Source organism: Ischnura elegans, chromosome 2 (genome assembly GCF_921293095.1).
Source record: "Ischnura elegans chromosome 2, ioIscEleg1.1, whole genome shotgun sequence".
Lineage (NCBI taxonomy): Eukaryota > Metazoa > Arthropoda > Insecta > Odonata > Coenagrionidae > Ischnura > Ischnura elegans.
The window spans coordinates 9,861,018-9,873,351 of NC_060247.1; the positions used below are offsets into that span (position 1 = coordinate 9,861,018).

The 12,334-nt window shown below is 40.3% G+C and overlaps 1 protein-coding gene across 1 annotated transcript; it reads left to right on the forward strand.

The window, feature by feature from the left end:
- The first annotated feature begins 822 nt into the window (after nucleotides 1-822).
- Nucleotides 823-4,872, forward strand: LOC124173968. The gene is made up of 2 exons (XM_046553131.1): nucleotides 823-2,608; nucleotides 4,544-4,872. Exons 1-2 carry the CDS (start codon nucleotides 823-825, stop codon nucleotides 4,870-4,872), a joined length of 2,115 nt encoding a protein of 704 aa, XP_046409087.1.
- Nucleotides 4,873-12,334: the final 7,462 nt, after the last annotated feature.

Here is a 12,334-nt window from a genome sequence, read left to right on the forward strand (position 1 = left end):
TTTTCTGGTGTGTTCTGCGATTGGCTGCCGTTTAAGGAAATTTTTGATTCCTTGGTAGTGGGAGAAAAGGCCATCGCCGACGTAGCTAAAATGCACTATCTACGAAGCTGTGTAATCGGGGATTATATTTCTTCAATTCCAGTAACTGGGAACAATTTTCACTTAGCCTGGGAAACCCTTATGAACGCGTACGAGAACAAGCGTCGTCAAGTCAATGCGCACATCGACAGTTTGTTTTCTGTGACGGCTGCTAAAAGTGAAAATTCCGCAGAGTTGAGACGAATTTTGACATCAACTCTAAACTGTGTGCGACCATTGAATAATTTACGACAAGCAGCTGAGCAAAGGGACGACCTGTTAGTCTACCTTACCGTTAGCAAGTTGTATCCACCAACGCGTAAGGAGTGGGAGAGCCATCTGGGGAATTCAACCACGCCAAGAGAGCCTGCAACTTTAGATACTCTTGTCAAATTTTTAGAAAGTGCGATAATCAGCTCCGAAGCATTTGAGAGCGGGACTCATGGGACTTGTAAATCTACTAAATACAGTCCGAACAGTGCAAAAAACAAAAATTATTCTGACTCTAAATATTCGAGAGTATTTCACGTGGGCTACGATTCCAAAAAGACCGAAGACAAATGTGCTTTGTGTAATCGATCACATTTCATAATGTTTTGCGACCAATTTAGAGAAAAGACTCCACAGCAACGACAAGAGATAGTGAAATCAAAGCGCTTTTGTTTGAATTGTCTCTCGCGTCATTCAATAAAGTGTTGTAAGTCCAACAAAAGGTGCAGATTCTGCCAGGGAAAGCATCATTCGATGGTTCACGAGACAGAAGAGCCCGCAAAGCAATCTATCCAGTCACCAGAATCTTCTCACGCACATAATAGTGTTTCACCTGAAGATGATTCAGATAAATCTACATTAATGCACATAACCCCCGCCCCCAAAACGTGTTCTGTGCTGCTTGCTTCGGTGCTCGTTAAAGTAATTGGACCACATGGTCACTCAATACTTGCTCGAGGACTTGTGGATCAGTGTGCTCAGTCATCTTTCATCTCTGAGTCATTGTGCCAACGGCTACGGCTGAAGGGAAGGAACACTAATGTGGAGATACTGGGACTAGCGGGAAATAAACAAGCGAGTTGCAAAAAATCCGTGTCATTTAAAATCAAGCCGCATTTCCATTCCCCATTTGCTTGTGACGTAGACGCTTTTGTTGTCTCCAAAGTATCCTCATATATACCAGGGAATAAGATTGTTTTCTCTAACTGGAAACATATTCAAGGGTTGACGCTTGCCGATCCACAGCAATATGAAGAAAGGGGGATTGAACTTCTACTTAGCGCTGCCATCCATGCAAAGATTGTGAAGGACCAGGTGAAGAAAGGAGGTTCAGGTGAGCCCATAGCTACGTGCACCGCTTTGGGATGGATGCTGTCGGGAGACGTCCAAATCCAGCAGGTTGAACCGTCAGAGCCTTCAACGGTTCTTCATTGCCTGGAGACTGAGGACCTTACTGATCTTCTGAGGAAATTCTGGGAACAAGAGGATTTTCAACCTTCACGAAAAATACTCACTCCGGAGGAGCAAGAGTGTGAAGACTTTTTCATGTCTAATTATAATAGAGATTTTTCAGGTCACTTCATCGTTCGACTGCCATTTAAGGATGATGAGACGGCCGAAAAGCTACAAATTGGTAATTCTTACTCTACTGCCAAGAGGATGCTCGATCGGATGGAGAGGAGATTCGTCAAAGATGACCACTTGCAAGAGAAATATAAGGCCTTCATGCGTGAGTACATTAACCTGAAACACATGAAAGTCGCAAATCCTGAAACAGACCTTGATGGTTTTTATCTTCCTCACCATGCTGTTTGGAAAGAGTCCAGTGCGACAACTAAGTTAAGAGTTGTGTTTAATGGTTCGCAAAAAACCGATAAAGGGATATCTCTCAACGATAAGTTGCATATTGGTCCTAACTTATTACCTGATTTAGCTGATGTGGTATTACGTTGGCGAACTTATCGCTTTGCTTTTACTGCGGACATTGAGAAGATGTTTCGCCAAGTCTTAGTTGATGAGCGTGACCAACATTTACAGAAAATACTGTGGAGATTTGACGCAAATGAACCTGTGCTTTCATACCAATTAAAAACTGTGACTTATGGCTTGGCATGTTCACCTTATCTAGCAAATCGATGTGTTAGAGAACTAGGCCGGAGTGAAGGTGCCCATTACCCTCTTGCTGCCCCTGTGCTACTTGATGAGATCTACATGGACGACGTGCTGACAGGAGAGCACACCCTGGAGAACGCGCGCCGCAAGCAGGAGGAGCTCATCAACATGCTGATGGTGAGCGGCTTTCCTCTGCGCAAATGGGCTGCAAACGACCAAGAGCTGCTGGAATGGTTGCCACAGGAGGTAGTTGCTGCTGATCCTGGTGATCTTCCACAGCCGGAATCCAGGATGGCTGTCCTGGGCCTATCCTGGGTCCCCCAAGAAGATAACATTTTCTTCCGGATAAGTATCGATCCAGTTTTGACTAAACCGATAACCAAACGCAATGTTCTTTCCAATATTTCTAAATTGTTTGATCCACTTGGTTGGTTATCACCGGTTATTATTACTGCTAAAATATTAATGCAATCTTTGTGGCTTCTGAGAACTGAGTGGGATTCTGAACTTACTGATGAGACTGCAAGGGTGTGGGAGAATTGGTATTTGTCACTTCCAGTTCTGTCGAATTTAAAACTTCCCAGATGGATTAGGTTTTCTCCAAATGCAATATTTTCCGAAATCCATGCATTTGCCGATGCTTCGCAAAGAGCATATGGTGCTGTTGTTTATCTTAGAGTAATTTCTGATGTGGGTTCCACTTCAATGCTGGTTTTGTCTAAGAGCAAAGTAGCTCCTATTAAAACTATCAGCATACCAAGGCTGGAACTGTGCGCCGCCGTATTGGCTGCTCGGCTTGCTAAACATTGCCAACATGTCCTCAATTTGACTGATTCAAAAGTAACACCTTTGGTCTGATTCCATTGATGTTCTGTTCTGGTTGAAAGATCATCCCTCTCGATGGCAAACATTTGTGGCTAATCGCTGTGCAGAAATTCTAAATTTACTCCCTAATGGTACATGGCATCATATCCGTTCCGCAGGTAATCCTGCAGACGCTGTTTCTAGAGGTTTAACTCCTTCTGAGTTGATGAAGTCTGAGCTTTGGTGGCATGGCCCCCCAAATTTAACTTCCTCCAGTGCACCATGGCCAACATCAAAGCCAATACAAGTGGTAATAGAGCCAAAAGAGGCAAGAAAAATAACACACATTGCTTCCGTATCGCTCCTTCCAATTTGGGATTTGTTGTATAGGTTTTCTTCCCTATCAAAACTCCTGAGAATTACGGCACTCTGCTTGAGATTTTTAAAACTTAAATTTGCAACTTGGGTGGCGTCGGGAAAAATTCTTGAATCTTTAAAAAACTTTCCATCGTCTTATTCCTCGCATCCTAGCGTCGAAGAAACTGACTTCGCATGTTTGCTATGGGTCCATGAAGTCCAAAGAACTTCCTTTTTTAAAGAAATCTCTTTAATCAAATCAGGACTTCAAATTTCTCATCAAAGTTCTCTACATAAACTTAACCCCATTCTTACAAGTAATTGTCTTCGTGTTGGTGGGCGTTTAAAACATTCTATCCTGAGTGAAGACGAGAAGCATCCTCTAATTTTACCACATTCTTCTCGCCTAACTACTCTTATAATAGAACATTTCCACAAAATTACTCTTCATGGAGGAACTCAACTCTCTCACATATTAGGAGAAAATACTGGATAATAAAAGGAAGGCAAGCTGTGAAAAGTGTTATCCACAATTGCACGACATGCCGTCGGTATTCTGCTTCTCCTACGTATCAAAGAATGGGCGACTTGCCTCCTCTCAGGGTAAGACTAAACAGACCATTTTTAAATTCAGGGGTCGATTACTGTGGGCCATTTCTCATCAAGTGTTCTCCTGGGCGGGGTCGCAAACACTATAAAGGATATGTGGCTCTCTTCATTTGTTTGAGCACCAAAGCCGTGCATATGGAGGTTGTGTCTAGCTATGACTCTGCAGCCTTCATTGCTGCCTTTAAAAGGTTTGTTGCTCGAAGGGGTCACTGCGCTACTTTGCTTAGTGACCAAGGGACTAATTTTATTGGTGCTGATGCTGAACTCCGAAGTCTCTTTCAAAAGGCCTCTAAACAATGTAACAAAATAATTGAAACATTAGCAAAAGATGGAACTAGTTGGAAATTTAATCCGCCCGCGGCTCCACATTTCGGGGGAATATGGGAAGCCGCAGTTAAATCCACAAAGTATCATTTGAAACGAGTTATTGGATTGCATAAGTTAACATATGAAGAGTTTTCAACTGTTTTATGTCAAATTGAAGCATGTCTCAATTCTCGACCGTTAGTCCCTATAACAGATGATGTTACCGATTTGCAATCACTCACTCCAGCACATTTTTTAATTGGCTCTGCTTCTTTACTGATTCCAGAACCTAGGGTTACGGATGAGGAGTTGCCTCCTCTGAAGCGCTGGTTGTTGCTGTCACAAATGAGTCAACATTTCTGGGACCGGTGGTCGGCAGAATATTTAAAAAGCATACAATGCCGAAGCAAATGGACCCAGGAATCTCCCGCCTTGACCGTGGGAGATGTAGTACTCATCAAAAATGAGATGACCTCTCCAGCCAAGTGGCCTTTGGCGGTGATCACTGACCTTCATCCTGGGTCAGATGGATTGGCGCGAGTGGCAACTGTCCGCACAGCGACCAGCACCTTCAAGAGGCCTATTGTCAAATTGATTTTGCTAATTACAGGATGATATTGTTGTTTCTATTGTATTGTTTCATTTATATTTCTGTAATTCACTTGAATTGTATTGTAATTTACTGTTTTTTTGTTGTTTGCTTAAAAGATTGTTTTTTTTGTTCGAAGAACAAAGGTGGGCGGAATGTTTGAGAATTTGAATTTGCCCGCATTAAGTGTATTATGTAGTTCTAAGTTGTTGGCGCTACATGCCTTTAGGGATCAGCGCCACTGAGGCATTGCGTATTTTTTTGTACATTCTTCTACATCGTCCGCTCTCGAGTCAGACATCTACTGCCCGGCCGAGAGCGAACATGCGGAGCAACGAAAGAGAATAAAACCAGCTACCGGAGAAATTTCTTTGCTCATTCCGTTTTACATGGAACAGAGAGAGAACGGCCAAGATAAATGAAGCTTCTCTCACGGGAGCGAGAGAAACGATGAAGTTATGATGATATATGATTAATAGATGATCGTAGATGAAAGAATGAAATGAACGATGATAGTTCTAAAAAGAACTGTTGAAAATAGCGAAGCTAAGGGCAAAAGAGCACGAGGCGAACACAGCACGACTTTACACGAGGCAAGAGATCGGCGAATAGTAAAATGACGGTGGATCGTGGTGCGGCTATGTATGTTTCACCTCATCCGAGTTAGAAAATAGTCCCAGACAGGATATGAATCATGTACGAAGGGTATATTAGTGTCCAGATACGAACAGGATACCAGTGTGTCATGTGTTAATTCATGAGTTTTTAGGAAATTAGGGCATATCTGTTACAATTTTATCAATGCATATGAATCTGCAAGTTCCCTTGAATCATCTTGATATATTTCTTTCGACATTAAAGGAAATAAAGAAACAAAACCTTTTCACTAACTTCCCAAGCGCGATTTCTAGTATCTGATGGTCAACCCTTGTCTCCAGATACAAAAAATTCCTGTGCCGTCTGGGTAGTAATTAATTAATCCCCTTTTGCGTATGCAACCACGCATTACACGTTTTATTTTCTTCTGTATTTATTTATTGTCGCCTAAAATACCTTCAAAATGTACAAAATGGAAAAAATTAAATAATTTCTACACTTACTATTATTATAAGCCCAGAATGCAATATTTAGCTATTAATTAGTCCCCTTGTGCATATGCAACAACGAAATACACGTTTTATTTTCTTCGATATTTATTTAATGTCATGTCATGTATACCTTCAAAATGAACAAATAAGTCGTGCTTTTAGACATGAAAACGATGCAATAATTTATTTACTCTTCTCATAAGCCCAGAATGAAAGTATTCAGTTAAAAGTATCGGAAAAAATTCGGTATTTCATAGTTTTTTTGGAACTGTTTCCAATTTATCTTCTGAGCCTTCATTACACTCTTTCTATTTCGCTGTGATGCCTTGCTTCGGTTTTATTGCTTTGGGAACAAAATGCTGCGGGAGGTAATCATACATCTCGTTCCTACTGTCATTGTTAGAGGTTCTGTGCTTTCAGAAAGTCGCGAAAATGATTATCCCCAAAAGAACCGGGAAAACCTCTACCTCTGCGACGCTGGCGACCGACCGCTCAGTCCGTAACACCCCATACGAAACAATGGCTTTCCCCTTCTCTCGCCTTTTGGGGTGGACGTTCCATGGGATTTCGTAGAGACTCAAGACGGGCCTAACCGCACTTGTCCTGCGCTTAGAAAAGGCGGCTTACGATATTCCGCACCCAACCTCACGCCTCCTAGGAGAGGGGTGGTGGTTGGGGCGGAACCTTTGAATCCATTATTATTATCTACGGATAAGAAGTGCCAAACACGAGGGAGAAGGTTGGACATGGACATAAAGTTGTACTGCAACTGATGGAGGGACTTCTTGATGCTGAGCAGACATAGTACATTGATAATTTTTATACAAGTGTGGACCTAGCTGAAGACCTTTTGGGTAGGGAGACTTATGTTTGTGGCACACTACGGGCGAATCGGAAAGGTAATCCACCGGAAGGTCGTCAAAAAAGTTGAAAGGGGGGAAATTATTGCAAGGCAAAATGGAAAAGGTGTTAGAATGATGAAATGGCAGGACAAAAGACCAGTTATGATGATATCCTCTAATCCCGACCTTGGTGAAATTTTGCAACCAACCACGTCGAAATCTAAGCGAGGGGAAATATTTCCTTTTATTTTTATTATTTAATGAAACCAAAAGCCATCATAGCTTACAATAGCGCGAAAAAGGGGGTAGACACTTCCGACCAAATGTCTGCTTATTATAGTTGCATCAGACGATCTCTCAAGTGGTATAAGGAACTGGCATTAGAACTGCTTCTTGGGACATGCATGGTGAATTCATGGGTTTTATATAATAATTATGGCCAAAATAAAAAAATTGAAATGCTGAATTTTCGAGAGAAAGTTATTGATGGATTATTGAAAGAAGATGTAATCTTTAGCGATGTGGCTGGGGGAGGTGTTCCAGCTTCGAAGAAGAGGAAGTCCTTGCACAATCTAAATAAATATGAAGGTACTGCAAGGATATGTAGGAAGAGTTGCCTCAACTGTTACGAGAGAATACATTTACCAATTTATTTCTGCTTATTTCCACTGCGTGAATGAATCTGTTTAGATACGAATGTGGTAACGTAGATAGATTCATCATTTTAATAATTAAGCCGTTTAGAAAATTCGATATCATCTTTTCCTTTAGCCATCTGCATAAAGTGTGTTTATGTTAAGAATTCTTCTTTTTAAAAATAATTAAATTATGATTACTTTGAACTCGAACCCTCCCAGAACTTTACAACATCTACCGCGCACAGAATAGAATTAATCGGCTGCTGTGCCTCGTATCAGTGAGACATAAATGGTGAGCCCAAATATGAATCTAAAGAGAGGAAAAACCTTGCGTGCGTGGACGTGAGTCTCCTCAGTTCATTCCGTCTGCTAATATGAAATCCAATAGGTATTTTGCTCGTGGAGTTTGATTAAAGCTTCGGTAGCTCAGTCGCGTCCGTCCTCGTCAGCTGTTGGTGTCGTGAAGGCAAAGGATGCAGGTTGCTTCCTGTGCCAACCTTCCTAGTTTTCACCGACCCTGCCCCCTCAGTTATGTGGGGCTCGTGCGTGTCTACATATTATTTGAAACATGGGCGTTATTGAAGAGGACTATCGGATGGCATAGGCGGATTCAGAAGGGGGAATTGGGGCACATGCCCCCCCAAACATGACATAAAAATAGACATGATTTTTAATAAGGTTATCATTATGTTCGTTTTATATTGTGTATTTAAGAGTCTCAAATGAAGGTTACGAAATACTAATTTAATACTAGCAACTTTCGTATCAAAATTAAGTGAATAATCTCTACCGTAATTTTTGTATCTCTTTTTAAATATCAAATATGACAAGACCTATCAGAGCCTTGTGCCCCCCATAAAAAATCCTGGAACCAACCCTGATATGAAGCTCTGTGGTAAGGCGTCAACATTTTATCCTTTACGTGGTTCCTCCATACATTACCAAAGATGAAAATAAATAAAGATTCCCTACATATTTACATGCAATTCGATATTATACAATTCGCGTTCCAAAGAAAAATTAGCATCGATAGAAATATGCGAAGGGGAGTAGAAAGAGTAATTCATTAATTACGTCACAAAATATGATTTGGCACTCATAATGTAGGGAGGAATGTGATAATAGTAAAAAAGAGGCTCTTCTTAATCACTCCTTTCCAGAATCATAATGAACTCTATCATTCATACGGTGTTAATAAAAAACCCATGGACTATTGCGCAATTATCTAAAATGCTAAATTGAAACATAATTTGTCTCTAAATTCAAATCAAACTAGAATGTGGGCTAATTTTTCCAAAATATGCTTTGGGATGCCGATGTGGTATTTGCGTTGCATGTACTGTTATTTTGTTGTCAAGTCGTGCCCTTTGGGGGAAAAAAAATGTCATTGAAGCGGCTATATGTTAAACTTGAACAATACCTAAAGCTAAATTCATCGCTGGCTATTGGCCAACATTATGAAATGTATTATATCTATATGTCAGAAAAGGACGATCAGAGAATGGTTGCCTATGGACTAGTGGTCATCTCAGCAGACGCGTAGCTGCTAGAGGAAAAATTTCTCTTGCAGCTCTTCCAGTCTCTTGAGAAAGATGGGCTACGTCCCATCGAAAATTAGAGCCAAGTCTAACTCGTACTTTCATTTTTGTTTAGTTTTTTTACTATCGAACCAACTATTTTTGTGTGCCCACCCTAGGTCAAGAAGAAGTTAGCTACGGAGGGGCATCGTGCAACGTGTAACGCTTCATGAGTAATCGCTAGCATATGAGCGTTCGGATAAATTCCTGTCTTTCCTTTATTTTAAGTGAAAATTACAGCTGGTGCACTACCTGACTTACTTTACATCTCATAGGTTACTATGCTTCAGCTAATGGCAAAATATGGCGCTCGTAATTCCATTGTATGGATTTATGCGTCCCCGTCTCACCGCATACCTTCAATTTTGAGTTTACTCTAACGTATGCCGCGGTGAGGGCTGGTCTTTCTTCCCTCGCTTCGCATTATAATTTGAAATGCTCTCGAAGGAAAGAATTATCCTGGATTCCGTGGAAAGCCATCGTGAATAATCGCTAGCATGTACTTGTGCGGTTAACGAGACACATCACTCCTGCTCAACCGGCAGTATTTGCTTTCTTGCTTTGGGACTAAAAAGGTTGTAAACTGCCGCCTTGTACTATCCTTAGAAAGAGGTCGTGTCTTGAGGCCTTCAGCATGACGCAGTTCCGAGTTGAGGGCGGAAAAATTTGGGATCGGTGCGAAGCCACTCCGAAAAAAGTTCAGTTGCTGGGTAACCATGTGATGGTAGTGTTGGAATTCATTTCTAAGTGTTGTGCCTTTTCCGTCTTGTGAAGTTATTATTTCAAATTTCTAATTAGTAACATGAAGGAAGTAATGTGTGCATCTAAAACACGCAAATCTTTCGTTAGAAAATGTGAAGTGCATTGGTTTTTGTGGAGTACGAAAATATCAGAATTTGGAAATCACTGGTTCAGTGCGTGATATATTGTTAAGTATAATGGTTGGTGTGTGTGTGTATGGAATAATCTTGTGGTGATTGTGTAGTTTGTTGTGTTACCATGAGTGTTACAGAAGAGGAATAATGGTGCTCGGATCTTAGGATTTGGCTTCATCCTCAAGGAAAGAGGCAAATGGCTCCAAATCCAAGGAAACAAGCAAGTAACTGTAATTTTCACCTTTTAAAACTACTCGAAATCATTTAATTTTTCTATAAAGTTTATTGGGAGAAAACGATTATATTGGCTTTACTAATCACACTGGGTGTATTTAGAATTCTTCGCTTTCACTGTGTAACATTAGTACTTCATGGACACAAAAATCACCAGCTATCGGCGTAAAAAAGGCAGAACGGTGACACTTAATAATTTGTATGAAATTCTGCCGAAGCTCTGTAGGGTTGCGTCATGTATCGTTTTACTCATAGTGAATTTGACTACGACAATAAATAATTATATATTGTTAAAACATAAACTATCAGCTTCCACGGTCGAAAAAGTGAATAAGAACGCGCGAAAAAACAAGAGAACGGTGAAACGGTCGCATTCTTCATCTCGTCTCGGGAAAATAATGAATTGGTTACATTTCATTGTATTTATTTATAGAGATAACAACATCTTCGTATTAAAAATAGCATTTTAAAATTAAATTTTACCCATTCTTTAATTTTTTAAATGGCCGAAAGTTAGATTACAATTTCCGATGTGTAGAAAAGTATATGAATATCATATTACGTATTCTTTATTAAAAAATATTTCCAAACTTTTCATGCAAGGAAATGTTTATATTGTTCCCATTAATTAAATTAAACCACAAAACGAAATCGCCCTGCGACAGTGTAAACTTCAAATGTAGGAACCGAAATTATTGTTGATGGTTGGGAGGGAGGGTCTATTCTTCTGTGCAGTTAAAAATGAGTTTGTAGTTCATCGAGGAATGGAATTTGACCACAGTGTGAGCGTTATGATTGGATATAATAGAGTCGTGGCCTCCTATCAATCGTGAATTCCTCGCGGAGTTGAGTTACGAAGTCGCCTGAAGCCCTCATTTCATCTGCGGAAAGCATTTACGTGTATCGCCCCATCACAAAAATCAGTGTGATGGTCAAAATCCCTTTCTTGAATAGCAACATACTCCATTAAGACCGTACCCAAGAAAATACCCTACTCCCAACTCAGTGGGTTTGTTGTTCTCAGATGCGGAGGCGTGGTTCAGCGGCCTCACAATTATAGAGGGTACCTATTGTTGGTTCGCAATAACTTTTAATTCCGTAACTCTAATTTGTATTGTCTTTAGCTGTTACAGGCCAAAATTTCTTTTGAAATAATATGATATTAAGTAAGATGGCTATCCCTACCTAGTGAAAAAAATCATAATGATCTGAATACAATTTCAGAAGTTGTGCGCGGCTTGTTCTATGCTTTAAAGAATAAGTCATTGATTGATCTTATCTTTAATTCGTCAACTCTTGAGAAAATGTTTGCTTCCTGTTCTATATTTGCGTGCGTGACAGAGCGAACGAATGAATGCGAAATATTCTGAGTGATGGGACTTGAAGATTTATTTCCCGCCTTTCAGTTTATGCCAGAGACAAACTCAATTATTTGGTATCTGTTCGTCGTTTTGTTATTGGCGGATCATTATCATAATTATTAAAGTATTTAACCGATTAAGGTAGGTTTCCACGGAGTAATTATGAAGCATTCTGGGAGCCTACCCGTCCTTCAAACACTTCCCTCTTCCATTCACAATAAGGCATACTCCCTTGCATTCTATCGAGATATCCCATTTTCTCCCTTCCTCTCCCTCGATTACCCAACATTCTACCTTCTTACACTGTTTTCAACATCCCATCCCCACTAAGTACTCCCTCCATCCATACCCTCTGTCTCCTCAGTATCTCATCTAGACGCTGACTCTCCTAACCCACAATTTCCAGCACTTCGTCGTTCCTCCTCCTTTAACTTTCTCCTTCTATAAGTATGCTGCCTTCCCATCTTAAAGTAAGAATTAGAATTCTAATTCTTACTTTAAATACTTACTTAATACTTGCTTTAAATACTTACTTACTTAAGAGGTCGTGTAGATAGAAATCTCTTCGGCAAACACATGTACCTATCGAATATTTTACGTGTCGAGGGAATTTCAAACAAAATGAGCTCGGGGAAAAATTAGGAAAACACAAAAATGAAATACAATACATTTAAATAAATTTCAAATGGACTCACCGATGAAAGGCCACTAAGCTTACCTTGATTGATAGTTCTTGGAAAACAAATTCACATTAATAATCCACCCTTACGCTAATCGCATGGAATTTACTTGATGTAATACGGAATCACCATTGACGCTCGACTTATATTGGGACCGAAGTGGTTACGTCGCCGTCATTCTACCAATCCTTAA